This window comes from Lonchura striata, chromosome 10 (genome assembly GCF_046129695.1).
Source record: "Lonchura striata isolate bLonStr1 chromosome 10, bLonStr1.mat, whole genome shotgun sequence".
Taxonomy (NCBI): Eukaryota; Metazoa; Chordata; class Aves; order Passeriformes; family Estrildidae; genus Lonchura; species Lonchura striata.
The window spans coordinates 17901598-17920635 of NC_134612.1; the positions used below are offsets into that span (position 1 = coordinate 17901598).

The window sequence follows — 19038 nt, forward strand, 5'->3', positions numbered from 1 at the left end:
GTGGTGAAAAATGAATTTACAGTCATGACATGCAAGGCTCAGTTTATCTCTGAAAATCCCCCCAAAATACTGGGTAGTTTAAAGGGAGGTTTGAGGCAGGTACAAGTTGTCATGGTTGCTGCTGATGTCACAGTCCCAAAATGACCTGTGGATATGCTGTGAGAGGAGTTCCACATAGACCAAGTAGTTCCATCATTTTCAGTGCATCCCTAGTCAGTCAGGCAGGTGAGTCTGTTGGCTCAACCGCATCCTGAGCCCACTCCAGTGCAGTCCCTCCTTCCCAGGGCATGAGAGCTTCCTTCGCCCTGCCTGGCCCTGCTGCCAGTGTGTGTCATGGAGCCCTCTGAGTGTTGGCTTTGCAATTCTCCTGTAGTGGGCTGGTATTTCACATCTAATCCTCTTCCTTCTGAAAGAGGTGGAGTAGATGTGTGTGCAGAATACACTATTGGGTAAATCAAAACTTTGAACTGGAATTAAAAAACTTGCCCCAGCTACTCAGCTCTGGTATAAAAATTATTTTGCTGGACTTAAAAGACCTAAGCCTGCTGCCAATGCTGTCCTTCAGAGCCTTTGCTATGGAAAATTGCATTTTTTCAACCTGTGTAGAAAAATTGCAGCTTATGGGATATTGGGCCATGTCAGGTAGGGCTTTTAGTCTTCCACAACTACCAATACATTGGACACATTGGATTCAAAAGAGGATGGATGGGATTTCCAGCTTTAGGTGTTACAGAGGAAGGAGGAGGAAATATAATGAGCAAAGTTAATTGTAAGTGCAGGTTTGTAGGCCTGTGGTCACTACCATATAGTTGGTTTGCTGATGAAAAGGTAGTAAGTCCTTGTGAGTTTGATACCCAAACTCATATGAGTGGGTATCAAACTCATAAGATGCCCAAAAATATGTAATCATCCCTTCTCTTTCCCCTGTTTCTTCTTTCTATTGTACCAGACTGCCATTTGTTATTTCACTCCCGGAGCTCAGATACTGCCGAGTTCTGCCTGAACGTAGGCAAGAGAAGGTTTCAAAGACAGATGGAGAATGAACTTCCTTGGGCAGCTGAATCTGTCAGGTTGGTTTTAGCACTGTCCTGCTGGATGTCCCTTTGCAGAACACTTCCTTCCTGCTGACTTGCTTGTCTGCCCAGACCTTTCTGCATGGATGGGATTCAGTGCATGGCTGCTACCAGAAGGGGACAGTGTGCCCTCAGCATCACACTGTCCGTGCCACAAAGCTCGGAGCTCTTTGCTACATTGGCTGAACAATCTGCCTCGGGAAACTTTTATCAACAATCACTGCATTTCTATTTTGCATTAAGTGTCTTGCGTGATTATCAAAATGTCCCTAAGAAAGCTGTCAGCAGAGAGGGAATCAGAGCAGGCCAGAAGCCTCTAGATTTTAAACTGACCCAAAACTGAAACAGGGAAACTCAAGACTAAGGTGTCAGACCATGTTTTCCCAGGAGAACCTGGATGCAGGAATCTTTGGTACATGGTTCTCATGAGGAACAAAGCTCCTGAAACCCTCCAGGGTTCTTTGTAGCAGGGAGTTGACCTTACATGTGTGCACATCCAACAGATTGAGTTTCTGGGATGGGTTATTTTGGATGGGAGGAACTGTGGGAGCAGTAAAATATTTTTAAGTCAAATTACCCACATAATAGCTGAACTCATTTCCCATCCTCTCTGGGCATGGTAAAGCACTATAGGTAGTTGCACTTTTTTGCATTGGGAGTTTATATGTATTTTTTCTCTGGTGTTTTTTGTAGATCTTTTGTCATCCTAAGATCTTCATTATCATCCAAAAAGTATTAAAAACCTGATATTTATCTTATTTCTCAATGTCTGTGTGTATATATAAGCTTTAAAGCTTATATCAAAGACTGCAAAACTTGCTGAAACTGCAGGTTTGTGCAGTATGGTACAGAAGGAGTGGGATTTGAGGGCAGTACAGATCCTTTATACAATGTTTATCAGAGAAAGGATTCTCCAGGTTATTTTTCAAATTCAGATTCTTTCCGTGTTCTTAAGGATGTGGCTTTATGAAGCAAAACAACCTTGTTGTAAGTGTTGGGGTGGTGCTGGTGCTTGGCAGACTTTTGGATGAGGTGACCCAGTTGCTCTGTTGTGGAAGAGACTTTCCACGAGATTAATTCTGCCTTTCATTACTGACAAGACTGTTTTTTGGTCAAGCTAATGAATAAATAGTTCCCTTGAGTCAAAGCAAGACATGTACATGTTCAGGCTGTTTGTGAGTGAAGAAAGTTTGGCTTTAAAAGATCAGGACATTAGGACATCCCTAAAGCAAGAAGCCACAAAGAGAACTCTGTTACTTCCTGTAGCATCTGAAACACACCGATAACCACCCAGTCCAGGCATAGCCCATGCAGCTCTCAAGTTTCTCCTCTGGCAGCATGTTTGTACTTTGTCCAGGCTCTTCTGTGCAGGGTGATATGGAGCACTGTCAAGATGAAAGGGGGAAGAAATTCTGAGATGTGGCTGAAATCCTGGCCGGAGCTTGGGAACACAGGAGTGCCCTGCAAGGCCAAGTGATAGAGCCACAGGAATGTGTGGCTGGGACAACAAGGAGTGTGGTCACCCACAGACCTGAGGAGGCAGAAGGTCATCCATGGGTGCTCTCAAGCTGCACCCTTGCTGCATTCTCCACCTAATCCTTGGTAGATCCAGAGAAATCTTAGAGTGAAGAAGAGAAGGGCCTTCTTAGAGAAGGGCCCCTTTGTGGCCTCTTTTTCAGGGCTGGCAAACTTGGCAGATCCACACTGATTTGCTCTGCTCATTCCAGTAACTCCAGGGAAGCTATGGATCTGCCCTTTGCCTTGTAAAAGGGAGCAGTTCTGAGAACCTGGGAGCTTGGCCATGCCAAGAAGGGGCTTTGTGAGAAGGAAATAGGAGAATGCACAAGGCAGGGTTAGGGAGGCAGGAGGGGCTGTGTCTGCATGCAGTGGTGCTACTGGCCCCCAGCTTGGTGAGGTCTGAGGTGATTTTTAAGAGACGCTGCAAAAGGTAAGTGCAGAAAAGCTGGACTGTTGGTGTTGAAGGTGTGTGTGTGTGTACTGGGAAAGAATGGAGACTAGGGGCTGTGAACATCTACTCTTGAGTCGTGTTTTCTAACCAAAGGCAAGGATCCAGCTGAGGACAGCCAGAAAAAAGGCCAGAAGAAGGAGCTTGGTCCTTGGGTCTGATTTCATACTCGTTGCCACTTCTTTAACATCTTCCTGTGGAGGATCCAAGAGTGGAATAGGTTGATAGGCTGGCTCCATCTGTCTCTAAGAGGGCAGGGAAGGACAACCCTCCTATGGTGTGACCAGGGCTGACCAACGCTTTGGGCTCTCTGTGCATGGCCCTGTGCCAGGTTTCCATCCTCCTCTTCAGCCATACCTTCCTATGCCCCTCTACCATCCAGAAGGGGATGGTGACTCAAGGAAACATGAGGAAACTTAGGACAATTGCAGAGATGGGCAATTTTAGAGGGAACAGAATTCTGGAGAAAAGAGAGAAGAAAGTTTGAGGTTCCCCATCAGGAAGCCAGGCTGTGTCACAGCCGTAGGTGCCAGGGACTTCCCAACTTTATTTGCTTATGGGGCGTAACTTCCCCTGAGTGGAGCCCAGAGGGCTGTGATGACTTGGATGGATCCAGGCCAGAGCTGAGCTGGATCTAGCAGGGCAAGCTGCCTTGGGACCAAAAGTGGGGCTGCCTCAGCTGGCCCTGGAGGAGGCTGGGTCTGGGATGTGAGGGGACCTGGGTCCGAACAATGTCACCATCCAGTTAGATTCAGTTGTGGCTGAACTCGTCACAGAAAGGGTTCATGTCTGGTTTTATACAAAGTTCAAGCTCCAGTGAATGAAAAGCGGGATGGTGTTTGGTCAGGGGCCAGAAAGATTGAGAGGAAGCTGGGGAAGGGTCAGTGGATGAAAAAGGAAGAGCCATGGAGGAGTGAACAGGAGGCAGACTAGAAGGGAATCAGTGGGACTGGGATGTTGGGGGCAGGAGTGGGGTTTGGGGTATTTTCTTCTCTCACAATTATCTCCTCTGCTACTTCTTTGGGCAACCCAAGTAGGTCTCTATGGATGAAGAGCTCAGTGAGTGCTGATGCCCTGCAGCAATGGCCAGGTAACAGCTGTAGTGCTACACAAGTAAAGCAGATGCTTTCCAGCATCTAGTAAGAATGTGTTTTTAAAAGTAATAATTGAAGCAAGTTTAGAGAACAGATCAGCGGAAGAGCAAATGCACAAAGGTTTGTTGAGGCTTCGCTTGTCTGCAGCCAGTTCCAGCTTCTGGCTCAGAGGCTTTTACAAGTGTCTGTTCCTGTGAGCACCAAAGCTACTGAAGGAAGAATTTAAGAAACTGGGCTGGGTCACTGGACATCAGACTCAGAACAACTCCTACAGATTCCTTCTTGCTCATTCAATCTCTCTGCTCTTCTATCATCAAAACTGGCACAAGAATCCTTTATCCCTGTCTTCTTTTTACGCTCTTCAGAAGAAAGGTTAATCTTGGTAAATGCAGGCTCTAATGCAGTGGACAGTTTTTTTGTTGTTTAGGTTTCAAGGCGTTACTAATACACATGCCAAATTTGTTTCTCCGAGTAAAGCATCTTAATTCCTCTTTTGAAGTCAAAAATGAATAGATGTTTTGTCTGCTCTGGACAGCTACAGGCATATGTAAGGGATGTGATGACCCCCACTTAGGGCTGTCTGTAGTGATTCTCTACAATTGTGACTGTCAAATGGATGTTTCATGGAGTGTCAGGTCTTCTAACGACATCTGTGTTCTTGCTTAGATTCCTGACAGGGCTCTGAAGACATTTTGTGGAGTACTACAAATACTGCTGAGCTCATGACTGCCTCTGAACTGTTTGAGTTGTATGTCTTTAAGTAACACAAAGGGAGTTGTATGTGCTAGATCTTACCCCTGTTAATGAGTGAAGAAATGTAAACAAGGTTGTTTGGGTATTGTGGGTGACATTCACCTTTCCAACCAGCCTCTGCTGGCAATGTTACATGTGTACCCAAAATAAACTAAAGAATTGCAGTGGTCATGAAGAACAGCTCTACGTGATCCCAAATATTAGTTTTTAGTGGCTGTGCTAGCAGTTTGAACACCAAGGCCACTGCAGAAGTAGCCAGAGGTGTACCTAAGTTAAGAAGAAAACTCCAATTTTTTCTATACCTTCTCTGCAAGAATTATCTTCATAAATCTGGGGAATTGCCAGCTAGAAAGCCAACTTCCCAATGCTGGAGGCATCTGGCATCTCTAGACAAGTCACTGGCATAGTGCTCCTCTGGAAGAGCCCTGTGAGAGCTGTGCTGTAATGGTCTGCACATCAGTCAGGCTTTTACCAGTACCACCACACCACAGGCTGTGCTGGCAGCTCATGAGGAATTTAAACACTCTGTGGATTCTTATGGCAGTTTTCCAGAGAGATGAGGGTTTCTGGGGACCAGCACATGATCCTGGTCTCTCCTGCTGCTGACACAACTCTTGATGCTGATTTTACCCTGAGCTTTTGTCCATAGGATCATGAACAGGCTTCTGAACAGATGCGAAAAAAATCCTTGTAAATACAAAATCTGGGCAACACTAAGTCCAGACCTGGCTGCTGAATTATGTCTGACTTTGTAGCCTTCCCATGTTGACAGCTATCTCAGGGCTAGCACACTGGCATGGGGGCATGGGCTCTTGCAGACCCTGATCTTTGGAAGAGGAGCCCAATCTTTCTGTTTTACCTTCCTCTTTTCGCCCTGTCCCATTTGCTTATCAGCACTTATCCATGAGTAAGTTACTTTTGCTAGGACCCAGGGCAGAAAGTCTCTCCTGAAGCCCTCATCCATCATGCTAGCCTAGGGGGGTGTTTCCTAAGCCTGCCATACTGGCGGTAATATTTTTCTTGGATTAAAATTGATGCACACTGTGACTTTCTCAAGCTGCCACACCACTGTTATGTCTGGGGATCAACCTGTGGCACATCCCCTCTGCTGTGTCTGCTGATCTGTTGGGCTCTGGGGACAGATGGCCGTGAGTATGGGCAGGCAGCAGGCACAACGGCACAGCCACATTTGTGGCTGAGTGTACCCAAACATACATGTTGGGAATCACTGATCCAGGACAGACACGTGGATTTTGGTTCTGCTTTCACACCCAGTACACTTAGAGATTCCTCCACCCATCCCACAAGAGATGGTTTGGCTCCAAAAATCCTCAGAGAGTAATTTGCCAAGGTGACTGGCTGTTGACACCTTTGAGTTGTTTATCCCTTCCCAGGTTCTTGCAATGAAACGTTACTAGTTTGGAGGAGCCTGTTCTGATGTGGCATAGGAGAAGTACTTACTGCATGCCATGGATTGGAACTTCCCCAATCAAGTGTCAGGGCTGGGCATAATGGCTTTCATTCACTGTTGGCTGGCAGAGATACATGTAACAAGTGCCAGTACTGAAGCCCTGACTAAAGCTCCACACTTATCCCTGGAAACATTTGTGCTTTGAGGGATGTACTGATGTTGATGCTTGTAGGCCTGTGACTGCAGGCTGTGTTTTGCATGGAGGTGGCAGAGGGAAAGTCAAAGGGCACTGGCTTGGGAAGGGATTCACATGCAGCAGGTGGTATGAGGGCTGCAGCTCAGGTGTGCACTTGTGACCCCCTCTGAGGGTTTAACTATTTGTTTCCCAAAGGGGAATCGTTCCCAGGGGCGGCTATAGCCTGGCCAGGCTGTGCATCAGCATAGTGCACATGATGCCAGAGAGGCCACTCTATTGCTGCTCTGGGGTATGAGATGCCACACCATAGGGGGCACCTTGGGGACACATGATTAGCTGCTCCTCTATCATAACCTCGTGTGTGTCCCACTTTGCAGCCACCACAGCCTTTCCTCATCCCCCCCTCACCTTTTGAGCCCCTCCACAGCACAGTTTTCTGCCTGAATTTTATCAAGTTCTCATTGGCAAGAAGACCAGCCTGTGTGAGGGCTCTGAGTCTTGTCGTGTGGCAGATCAGGGAGCTCTTTACTAGCTTCTCTGCTGTGCCAACCTGGCAGCAAGCAGGGGCTGTTCACTCCCCAGGATTGTGCGAATCCGGGACGGGGCTGGAAGCAGGGGGACCCTTGACACCCCCTCGCTCCGCTGCCGCGGGGTGTTGCTCTGCTCGGGGCCGGGGCTGGTGCCCGGGGCTGGTGCAGAGTGGTGGGGCGGGTGTGGGCCAGTGGGCGGTGCGGAGCCGGGGCCGGGAAACATGCGGATGCGGGCCGGACAGAGAGCACGGCGGGGGATGGCGGCGGCAGACCTGCAGGAGCTGCGGGCGCTCGTGGAGCGGGCGGGCGGGCGGCGGGTAGTACTGCTAGTGGCCGAGGTGGCGGAGGGGGCCCCGGCGGCGACCGCGCTGGCCGCCTTCGCCTGCGACCTCTTGGGCGACGAGGCAGCGCGCGCACCGTGCCCGGGGCCGGTGCCGGGGTGCCGGGCGCGGCGGGCGCCGGACGGCGGGCGGCGGGCACTGGGAGCGCGGCTGCTGCTGGTGCTGTGCGGCGGCGGGGCGGCGCGGGACCGCGGAGCGCGCACCCGCCTGCGGGAGGTGGTGCGGGACGTGCGCGGCCGCCTGCTCGCGGGGCCGCCGCCCGGCGTCGTGGGCGTCCTGCTGCCCGGCGGGGACGGAGAGGACGCGGCGGTGCTGGACGCGGCGCTGCGGCGGCACTTCCCAGCGCCCGGTACGGTGCAGGCGGCCCGGTACAGCCCGGGCAGCCCCGAAGATTGCCGTGCCGCCGCCTGCCGCGCCCTGCGGGCCGCTCTGCAGCACCCCGCAGGTATCAGGGTCGGGGGGCCCCTTCCTTCCTCCCTCCCTGCCTCACCCGGGGCCCGGTTTCTACGGTGGGATTTGCTCCATTTTCCTGTGGGATCTTCCCCTTCTCAGTGGGATCTATCCCATCCTAATCGGTTCTGATCTCTCCTTATGGGATCTCCCCTACAATGGGGTCAGGCTTTTCCCATTAAGATCTGACAATTCCTGGTGGGAGCTTCTCCTGACCCACTGGGATCTGGCTTTTCCCATTGGGATTGGACCACTCACTACTGATGGGATCTTTACACACACACAATCTGATCTACCTTTTCCCAATGAAATCTCTTTCATGCTGGTGGGATCAGAGCCTTTCCAATGGGATCTGCCTCGTTCTGGTGAGGTTCCCAGACCTGACAGCCAGGGCAGACAAATTTCCCAGCAGTCTGGGAAACTAGAGTAGCTTATGGAGAACAGGGACATGGCAGCTGACAGCTGTGACATTGTGGCCATCCATGACATGGTGGCCTTCCATGCTTATTGGATGTGTGTTCTTGGGGAAAGCAGGACTGGGATGTGGCCTGTGCCATAGGGCGCAGGCAGGACCTGACCTTCCTGCAGAAGGAGGATGCTTGTGCTGATTTTGCATAATGAATAATTAACAAAAGCAAGTTGTTTTTTGCTTGTAAAACTGTATGTGAGGATGGCAGGATGAAAGCTGGGTGTCAGCCAGGCCTGAGGACAGCATTTGCCCTGGGGCGAAAGGGGAGTTGGGTTTGTGTGTCAATGCAGGGTGATGGGCAGCTGGGCAGGTTCTGCTCTTTCAGCTGCCACATAAAACATTTTAATCTTTGGTACTGTTTGTCTTGGGCTGTTTCCCTATCCTCCTCCCTTCTTTCATTTTTTCCCACTTTTACCTTGCTCCCCAGCATTTCCAGGGGCTTGGGTGTTTTGTTGTCTTGCTGGCTTTACCTCGAGGGATGCTGCCACTTGCCTCCAGCACCACAGGGCTGACAGGGTCTTCTGGGATCCTTGGCACATGGGGATGATTTGCTGCAGTTCAGGTGCTTCTTTCTATCAGCTCAGCCCAGAATCCTGGATCTGAATGCTGAGGAGCTTTGAGGTGGCTGGTGGCAAGGGCACAGGGCTGTCTTCTGCCACCTCTCTACTGAGGCACACACAATTCTCTTTCTAGCTTCTCTCCTTTCACATGCTTTTTGCTTCCTCACATTGTTCCTGCTGCAAAAATTTCTGGTGTGCTCCCAGACACCTGCAAATCCTCCAGTTCTGGTGGGACAGCAGCTGCAGAGACATAAAATCATCCCTGCATACCTCTTTCTTCCTTGGCACTTTGCTGGTGCTTTGCTCAGTATATGTATTTTTGTGGCTGGCTGTGTAGAATGAGGAGCAGGAGGGGCTGGATTGGATGTTATAGCCTGCTTGTGTGTGCTCACTCACTTCTAATGCTCTGCCTGGTGCTCTGAGTCATGTAAGTGTCCCAGTGTGTGTAATAAGGACACTCATCACCTTCAGGGTTCAACCTTAGGCAGGGACAGCTCCTTTCCATGCTTCTGTGAGCTTTGCCTTCCAAAATCTCCACCTGGACAGAGGGATCCCAAGCGTAGCTGTGCCTCCAAAGAGCAGTTGAACACTTCAGGCAGTGCACTCCAAGGCAGTGCACTGGAGTTTTTTGTTTGTTGACTGCCAGAAAGACACCGAGCCCTTTAGTGTCGCAATGGCTCGATAAAGTGAAGGACACTGAAGTTGGTTCATCATTTGTTATCTGATTAGGTGGTGAAAGACTGGATAATATTTCAATGGGGATACTGAACTCCTGCTGTTGGAAACAGTATAAAATTTTGCTGGTGTAGTATTTTACAGGCTGATGTAGTGTTTTACTAAAATGGATGGAAAGTCTGTAGTAACTTTGTTATCTTCTAGAATAATTACCATATATTGACCACATGCTCTCTGCAATTTGCAAGCAGTTACAGCTGCAGTTTTCAGTGTGCTGCTGCAAGACCCCATGTCCAGCAGGTCTCCATGGGAGGGAGGATTGCTTCGTGAAACAGGGAGTAGTAAACAGGTTGATATGGTAGAAGCTGTGTGACAATGCAAAAGGAAAACTTCCTTCTGTGGGAGTTCTCTGTGTCAGTCCCCAGCCTCACCATGTTTGCCAGCTGGGCTCCTGACAGGTTTCTTGCTCACTCTCGGCTGCCACATCCAGGTTGTTTCTGGCAGCGGGGTGGCAAAGTAGAAACCGACACCAGGGACAAATTTCCAGGGCAGCAGAGAGGTTTCAGCCAAAAATAAGGACTGCCAGGAGCTGCTCTGTGCTTTCTGGTGGTGGGTTTTGTAGAGTGGACCTGGTTTTACTGCTAGGATCTGGTTTTGTTGCCAGGCTCATGGAGGGAGAGGTGAAGAAGCAGCAGGGCTGACCTGCTACCAGTCTGAACCCATCTTCTCTGGTTTATTCAGAAGACATGAAAGTCAGGGAGAGGTGGAGGCTGCCATCATTCCTGCAGTGCATTTATTGGAATCAGAGGAGCTGGAGAAAAGATTACAAAGCAAAAGCTGAAAACAACGTTCATGAAGGTATGCCCAGCTCCCTCCCTTGTACTCTGCTGTGATTGTCAGAAATTCCTCATGATTCCCTAATGGTTCTGGTGCCCAAGCCCCTTTCAGGTAGCCTCTTCCAGCTACTTTCACCCCTGCAGTTGGCCTTGCTTCCCTGGCTGTGGTTTAGCCCAAACCTCATGACAACCAGCACATACATCTGCTTTGTTGCCATCTCCTTGTTTTGTGACCTTCTGCTTGTCTAAAGAAAACCACGCTGAGTCTGGTGCCCAAATACAAGTTCAGGAGTGCTTCAGCCCTGGAAGCACTGCTGAACTCAGCTGCATTTTGTTTGAATGCCTGGAAGCAGAACTACTCTCTGTCTAATCAATTAATTGGAAGGACCTTGATATTATGGGATGTTTTCTGCAAACATGGGTGGAAGGAGTATTCCCAAAACATTTGCTTTTGAGGCTGGCAGAGAGAAGGGAGAGGGCAGCCAGCTGTGGGCTCCCCAATTCTAAAGGAAATTGTTCAGGTAACACATAGCATAGCATTCAGCCTTTGTGTATGGCTGGCACTTTGGCTTGCACTTCCCAGCAGTGACTTTCTTTTTTCAGGAGTGCCTCATGCAGGAAGCTACAAGGCTTGTGATGTGGAGACCAGGTTGTACTGTGAAGCACAAAGAGGAGGGAAAGCTCTTTCACTGTAATAAGACTAGACTAGACTAGACTAGACTAGACTAGACTAGAGTGCTGTATTTTCTCTTGAAAGGGACCTACAATAATCATCTAGCCCAACTGTCTGACCACTTCAGGGCTGACCACATTTTAATGGATGTTATTAAAGGCCTTGTCCAAATGCCTCTTAAATATATAGAATACTTAAAGAGCATAAGAGTCAGACAAAACAACTGAAATGAATGCCCAATTTATGCAGCTTTGAGACATGTGAGACATATGAGGTTTGTGAGACCCACTCTCCATGGTCAGAAAACTGAAGTGCCTGACTTTGCTGTCAGTGCCAGGCAGGCAATACCCTGTGGCCATGCAACTTGTTTTGAGATTACTGAGACTTCAAGAAGCCAGGAGCTTGGCCCTGTGTTCCTTTACTCTATTTGCTGAAGCAATGTTAAGTTTGTTAAACAAAATGAAAACCAGTTTTGAAAAAAAATCAGCTGTGCTTAGGTTGTGAGTATATATCAATTGCTTCAGCCCATGCTTTCTTTTCATCTTAAGCTGCATTTTCTGTGCGGAGGGGTTTTCCATTCAGGTCTGCCTTGACCTCTCTCTGCTCCCTGCAGATGACCTGCAGGACCCTGAGGAAGAAGTGGCTCTGGCCAGCCTTTCCCCCAGTGGAAACTGTGAAGAAGCTGCTGGAGGCACAGGCACCTAGAGCTGCTGGGCATCCAACACAGTCCACATCCCAGACCTGCCCAGTATATTTGGAGCAACAGGAGGAGGAGCTGGTGCAGGCCCTCTCCTCCAAGGACCCACAGCTCCAGGGAAAAGCTGCTTGGCTGAACTCGTCAGGGCTTTTGTAGCTGCCACCAGCACCGCGGGTCTGTGCCAGAGAGCCATTCCCTGCTGTGCCCTGCTGCCCTGGGGCACCTGGAGCTGCAGCTGGACACTGGGCTTCTGAGAAGCCCTTTGGGGATGTACCCCACATCCTGGGCAATATGACGTTGGGACTTGGAGTGTGAAATGCAGCCACCTGTTTGAAGAATGTTTGAAATGTTTTCTAATTCTGAGCAAAGTTCCCTGCTGAGCTTGCTGGGGCTGGCCTCAATGGCAGAATGATTCTGCTGCCTTGTTTTCCTGCTTTATTGGTGCTTGGAAGTTCCCATCCTCTTTGTTATTAAAAACAAAACAAAACCAAACCAACTCAAAAACCAAAAAAAAATCCCCCCCAAAAATCCACACACACACACAAAAAATCACCCAAAAACCTAAAAAAACAACCAAGAAACACAGTGGCTTGGAGACTGCAGTGGGACTAAATGTGAGCTCTCGGATCTACCAGCTACTGAAAAGGCTTGAATGTAACAGAAGAATGCAGTAACAACCCAGCTTGAGTGGCAAGAGTAACATGAAAGGTACTGATAGGGCTGGCATCTAGATCAGAGTGGGATTTGGGAGCAAGACCTGTCCCTCTGGCTTGTCCTGGTGCTCATAGGCTAACTGAGGGATGCCTGGGTTGGAGGGGGTGGCAGGTGGGCACTACGGTGTGGCTGCTGTTAGATGGGGTTACAGGAGGGGCCATCTTACCTGGGACATCTCCACAGGCATGGTGGCACATATTGGAGGTGGACTGCAGCACAAGAGGTGGCTGTTTCATAAATAAACATAAAGATATAAAAATTATCTATTTAAGTAGTTCCAAAGGGTCGCCTGTAGCCTGTGGGGTAGCACAACTAACTAGAAATCCTTGGTTTACAAGGAATATTACTCTAACACAAAGAATATATTTTAAATTCTTTATGCAACATCAAAGAGGTTGTGTTTTATTTTGAGCACAAGCTTGAGGCTGGCTTTCCTTTAGGAGCTTCCTCCAGCTCAGATAAGAAAATTCAACCTGCCTGCCTCTACTCTGGGTTAGTCACCAAAGTGTATCCTCTGCACACATCTGTCCTCTCTGGCTCCTTTTTCCCCACTGGCAGCAGAAGTGTCTGGATTCCTGCCAGCTCTGGCCAGCACTCTACCCCAGCAGTTTGCCTTTGGCATCCCCCTACCTCTTACCTGGAGAGGGGATGCTGCTCTGCAGAGAGGGCACTGACCCACTCTCCTTCCAGCCTCCAGGATTTCTGTGCTTATGACCTGTGGAAAATAAAAATGTAACCATGTCACTTGCTGTGAGTGGCTGTGTTACTGGCCCAGATTTCAGCACTCAGAGCACTCAGTGCATCTTGATGAGATTAAGGTTCCCTCCTGCTCCATCCCTGCACAGCCCAGGTCGCTGTGCAGGTCTGTATTTCCCAGTAAAGCCCTTGGTTAGGTGGGTCAAGCAGGACTCACCAGAAGGAATCCTTATTTTCTTGCAGCGTTTAGCCTTTGTTGCTAAGCATTCTCCAGTGAAGAGGTGGTCCAAGAGCACAGACTGGCAGTTAAACCTCCCTCAGTGCTGCAAATCCACTGGATTTATTTACTGGTAATTTTTAGGTAAATCACACAAGTTTATCCCTGCAAGAGACTGGTGGAAGTGGATGAACTGCCTGGGCCTTAGGGGGTGTGAGAATACATTTGAGCAAAAGCATTGTTTTTCTTCGACTGAGGAATAAAAGTGACTTGAATTACTTTTTTTTTCCTTTTCTCTTTTCACTGTCTGTGCACTTGGAGGTGTAAGCAGATAGTTTGACACATTTCATCGATTGAATAATTTCAGGTCACTATTACATGCTTGCTGAATAAAGACACTTAATTTCCACATTGGAATGTGCTTATTTGTTTGCCATGGTGTTATCCTTGAAGTAAGCATATTAACTCATATTTATCTTGGCTTGAAAAAACTGGATATTGGGATGGAAGTGACCCCAGTGTCTGATATGCAGAAAATCAGAACTGAGTGCAGGCCAGATGGGGCAATGGAGAAAGCTGGACATCTTCCCAGTTGTCCAAGAGCAAAGCAGCCCCTCTTGGTATTGTGGGTAGGGGTCTGATAAGCTTTCATTAGTAACTTTCATTAATAACTTTCACTAACTGATACCATTATGCATCCTCAAGGTATTCAAGCCTTTCACAGGGTTTTTCTTCCTATTCAGTAGCATTGAATAAATTAATGCTGCCGAGGTCTGGGCACTTTGGTCTCTTGTGTATAGACAGCATCGCTGCTCCTGAGCAGGACTTTGCCTGGTGCAAATCCGCCAGCCTGGGTATCCCATCTGTATTGTGCGGCAGAGGCGGCCGGCATGTGTTAAATCCATGGGATAAAATCGCTGATCCTTGCACTGGCCCTAGAGATGCCCGCCCACTGCGGGCGGCCTGGCCTGGCGGGGGAAGCAGTTTGTGCCTGGGCACGGCACAAACGCGGGCACCGGGGGAACCCACAGCTCCGGCCCCGCTCGCGCAGGCAGCGGTGTGGGGTCTGCGGGCGCGGGAGCCCGTGGGGAGCCCGCGGGGCCGTGAGGGAGCCCCGGGAGGGCTGTGGGGGAGCCCCGAGCAGCCCGCGGGGCCGTGAGGGAGCCCCGGGAGGGCTGTGGGGGAGCCCCGAGCAGCCCGCGGGGCCGTGAGGGAGCCCCGGGAGGGCTGTGGGGGAGCCCCGAGCAGCCCGCGGGGCCGTGAGGGAGCCCCGGGAGGGCTGTGGGGGAGCCCCGAGCAGCTCGCGGGGCCGTGAGGGAGCCCCGGGAGGGCTGCGGGGGAGCCCCGAGCAGCCCGCGGGGCCGTGAGAGAGCCCGTGGGGAGCCCGCGGGGCCGCGAGGGGCGGCGGGAGGTACAAGGCCCCCGGCGGCAGAGCTGCCCCGCTCCTGCCTGCCTGTTTCTCCGCCGTCCCGTGCAGGCGATTACGCGGGCACCTCTCCCGGGCGCAGCGCGGAGGCGCCGGAAGGGGCCCTGGGCTGCACTTCCGGGCCGGGCAGCGGCGGCGGAACCGCGGCTGGGCCGGACCGGACCTGACCCGATCCGATCCCCCCCGGACCCTTCGGACCTCCCCGATCCCCCTTCCGAGGGCAGCCGGGCGGCACCATGATCACCTCGGCCGGTGAGACAGCGGCGCGGCGATGTCCGCCGGGGTTTCGCTGAGTCAGGGCCGTGACTGAGCACCGCCGCTCCGCGGGGCCGCCCGTCACGGGGCTCCCCTGCCCCGCTCAGCCCCGGACGGCTGAGAGAGGCCGCCCGGCGGCCCGGCACGACCGGCTCTGGAAGGCCGGTGCCGTGTCCGTCTGCTGCCGGTGTCTGACGGGGGCTCCGGTGGCGGTGCGGGGTGAGCGGGCGGGCTCCACTGCCTGCAGCGAACGGCGCATTTTCGGTGTGAAACCGGGGGGCACTCGGGAGGTGCAGCGGAGACTTGAGGCGGGGAAGAGGAAGGAGTTTGGAGTTCAGAAACGCAAATGCTTGCAGAGTAAACGCCGGTCTGAGGAGTGCGGGATAATGAAGCCTGTGAGGAGTTGGGTGTTACGCGGTGTTTGTGCATCCATTGGGAACTTGGTAGTGTAAAAAAATGTGGGAAGCCTTTCCAGAAATGCTCAGGCTAGAAATTACCATGCGGCTGGTTGTGACTTGGCGAGAGGAACAGTGCAGAGGGTGACAGTGGCCAGGTAGCTTTCTCTTCCTGAACCCTTTGCTTTAAGTCTTTATTATAATTGAGGTAAAGTAGGAATTAATTTTAGAGGCATTTAAAAAATGTAAAAATGGTGTGTAGGAGCGAGGTGTGTAGGTGGTGTGTAGGAGTGAGATTGCATTCTCCTGACAGATCAGGTAAATGCAGAAACTTATTTAAAATAATAATAATGAAAACCCCAGGCAAGCATTTGGTGCAGAGATGCAGGAAGGAGCTGGAAGGAGGATGGCTGCTGAAGGATGTGTGTCTAACCTGGCCTTTAAGAACAGTACCTGATAATGGAGGTTCCACTTCATTAGGCAAAGGAATGAATGTGTTCTTGTGAGAAAACTTTTCAGATCATCAAACCTTATTCTTTGAGGCTTCCCTAAAGCTTGGTGTTACTTTTCCTGTTAATATCTGGCACAATGGTCAGATTATTCCCTTCCTGCTAGCAGCTGCCCTGAGCGCTGCACCGTTCCCAGGTGTCTGTAGACCAACCAGTTGGAAGGCTCAACTCCCTCCAGGAGCTGCACATGCTTCTTTTAGATTTGTCAAGATCTTTTGGAAGCCCAGTTCAGCCCTTCAAAGGCTTGCTGGCCTTTCCAGTTTCATGTGTTTTTTCAGATTTAAAGAAGTTGTCAAGGTGTACAACAGATTAAAGATTTAAAGCAGTGAATTGTGCTGGACTTTGATCAGATCATATTCCAGCCTTTTCCATTGTGCCTTTGCAGTCTGATAATGAAACCACTTATCCCTGTTCTTCAGATTAGCTCCTGTGAACCTGTCAGTCATATCAGTTAAACAGTATTTTTGCAACTGTACAAATGTTCTGGGACAAGATCTGCAGTCAAAAGCATAAAGCTGTGAGGTACATCTCCTCTCATCCATGAGGCCAATTTCCTTGGCATGGAAAAATTCTTTGTTTTCCCCTAGGAAGGATCACCTTTTATAAATAATGTACCTTTTCAGTTACAAATTCTAAACTATTTTTCGTTATATTTAATACAAACTTGAATCTGATCTTTGAAGTTTTGTACTGGAGATTTAAAATCAGCATTCCAGAGACAGCCTTCTTTCCTGTTCTGTTGGTTTTGAACTAAATTACAAGCTTACTTTTGATACAGAGAAACCAAAAGTAACTATGATTTTGTTTTGCAGCTGGAATTATCTCTCTTCTGGATGAAGAAGAGCCACAGCTCAAGGTAAGCTCTTACATCTGAGAGCAAGTAATAGCAAATGCATTATGTGGAGAGCTTAATGTCAAAAAGGAGCAGATCTCAGTAATTTATTGTTGGGCAGCAGCAGGTGGGCACCAAATTGAATCTAGCCTGAAAGCTAAAAGAAAGGGCTTAAATAAATGATAACAGATTGCAAACTTCCTTGTTTTGAGCATGGATCAAACAGGAGCTTCAACTGCAAAAATCTCTATTCATGCAAGCTCCTGTCTCTCTGGTGGTAAGGGGCTTTGTTACTTAAAATTGTTCCAGATACTGCATTTTGACTACATAAAATTCAAAGCTGAAGAACAGCTCAGGATTTTAGAATTAAACCAGTGTAGAACAAAATCACAATTACAGTTTTCACATGGAAAAAAAAATCACAGTAATAGTACAAGAAGAAGAAAACAGCAACAGCAGCTTTCCAGTGCACAGAGGGTATGAATTCACCAAACACCAACACTCAGAGTTGTGGTGTGTTGATGGAACGTGCAATTTTCAGTAATTGTAATTCCCTAATTGCTTTTCTTGGATATACACATAGGTAGTAGTAATGGATCTGAATGATCCCTGATTTTGCTGTGGGCTGTTTGTGGTTTATCGTCTGAACTACTTTGTCCATATAGATAAATAGAGTTAGCTGCTGTAGGCCACAGGTTGATTCCATGTGCTACACAAAGGTTTGTCACAATTTAATCTGTCAGACACATCAGCCAGTTATTCATCAGAGACAGGCCATGGAAAGGAATGCTAGAGTTGTCTTATCTGTGAACAGATCCTTATTTGCAAAGGAATTGCAAAGATCTTTTAAAATAGAATTAGCTGTTGAAATGGGTCAGCGTTCATGATATTCATCCTAGAATGTACTTCATTTTTACTGGGGAAAGGTGGTAAATACATTTTTAATATAATATAACTTTACCTTTTTTGGTTTTTCTAGGAGTTTGCTCTTCACAAGTTGAATGCTGTTGTCAATGACTTCTGGGCAGAAATCTCTGAGTCAGTGGACAAAATGTAAGAGAAGACACTTAATACTGCTTAAAAAGAACATAGGATATGAAGTGGATGTATTTCTGGTTTCTTGACAGTGGTTAATACAGCATGTAGTTCCATATTTCCTAGATATCTCTGATGTGTTTGTTGTGGGGTTGGAGCTGTGGTCCCAAAGATGCAAGTTCAGTCATGCTTGTTACTTGAGTTATGTGGCCTTAAAGAGATCTGAGCACACAGAGCTGATGCTCTTTTCTCCCTCCTCTGCAGTGAAGTTCTCTATGAAGATGAAGGTTTTCGGAGCCGCCAGTTTGCCGCCCTGGTTGCTTCCAAAGTTTTTTACCACCTGGGAGCCTTTGAGGAATCCCTGAACTATGCCCTGGGAGCTGGTGACCTCTTCAATGTCAACGACAACTCGGAATATGTGGAGACGATCATTGGTAAAGAGCTGTTGCTGTAAAGGAAAAGCTCTTGTGTTGTCAAAGCTGCTGTAACCTTGAACTTTTACTTGGTTTATCTTTTTTCTCTGTATTCTTCCTGCTGTCTTTCCATTCACTTAAATTAATGTTGCAGCTAATTTTACCCAGTTTATTTGTACTTTCTTATATTTTGGGATTCTGTAATGGAACTGACTTGGGAGTTCCAGAGTTCTTTTCCTATTCTTAACCCTTATTCTATAGTGAATTCCTAATAAGAAAGTTGCTTTGGTTGTTTGTTGTCCTTTCTCTCATTTGTGTGCTGATGTTATCAATTTCAGCATATTTGGAAATAATTGACTGGTAAGTGTAGCTGCACACCTAATTGAGAGGAAAGTTGTATTTATCCACCCACAACAAGGTGGGAAGTCAGCAGTTGACTACAGGTATAATTTGAATGCTTTTTAAAATCTCATCTCACTTGCTCTTTACAGGATATGATGGAGCTGGGCTGGCTTTCAATCTCCCCAGCTGATGTTTGCAGTAGAGCTAGGAAGTCTCCTACTGCTGTGTTCTCATTTATTTAATATGACACTCGAGAAAAGATCATATCCTTGGTTTAATTTTTAAAATACCTACTTGATTTCAGCACTCAAATCAGAGTTTGTTAGGAGATAATAGGAGTGTTTTCCAGTATTATCTGTATATGACTACACAAATGTGTAGATTCCCATACTGTACTTGCTGGTAGAGCATGTTCACGCACATGCTGGTCTCTTCACCTGTATAAAGCTGCAAAAAATCTGGGAAATTGACTTTTCTCCC

General features: G+C 48.7%; 2 protein-coding genes and 2 long non-coding RNA genes across 4 annotated transcripts in view; 3 read left to right on the forward strand and 1 right to left on the reverse strand.

The window, feature by feature from the left end:
• The first annotated feature begins 246 nt into the window (after positions 1–246).
• LOC116183949 (uncharacterized) lies at positions 247–1828 on the forward strand. Its single transcript, XR_004148668.2, has 2 exons — positions 247–1019; positions 1110–1828. It is a non-coding gene; the product is annotated as an uncharacterized LOC116183949 (long non-coding RNA).
• A 5452-nt stretch (positions 1829–7280) lies between these two features.
• C10H2orf72 (chromosome 10 C2orf72 homolog) lies at positions 7281–13760 on the forward strand. Its single transcript, XM_021543315.3, has 3 exons — positions 7281–7809; positions 10260–10376; positions 11641–13760. Exons 1-3 carry the CDS (start codon positions 7281–7283, stop codon positions 11730–11732), a joined length of 738 nt encoding a protein of 245 aa, XP_021398990.3. The 3' UTR covers positions 11733–13760.
• Positions 10146–13127, reverse strand: LOC116183948 (uncharacterized). Its single transcript, XR_004148667.2, has 3 exons — positions 13076–13127; positions 12605–12665; positions 10146–10329 (listed from the first exon to the last, which is right to left on the reverse strand). It is a non-coding gene; the product is annotated as an uncharacterized LOC116183948 (long non-coding RNA).
• Positions 13761–14893: 1133 nt separating the features above from the next.
• The window catches only part of PSMD1 (proteasome 26S subunit, non-ATPase 1), a 63467-nt gene continuing 59322 nt past the window's right edge, over positions 14894–19038 (forward strand). Inside the window, exons 1-4 of the mRNA XM_021544442.3 lie at positions 14894–15029; positions 16749–16792; positions 17748–17821; positions 18068–18237. Of these exons, the coding sequence (XP_021400117.2) occupies positions 15014–15029; positions 16749–16792; positions 17748–17821; positions 18068–18237 (304 nt within the window). The 5' untranslated portion in view covers positions 14894–15013. The remainder of the gene's footprint in view (positions 15030–16748; positions 16793–17747; positions 17822–18067; positions 18238–19038) is intronic.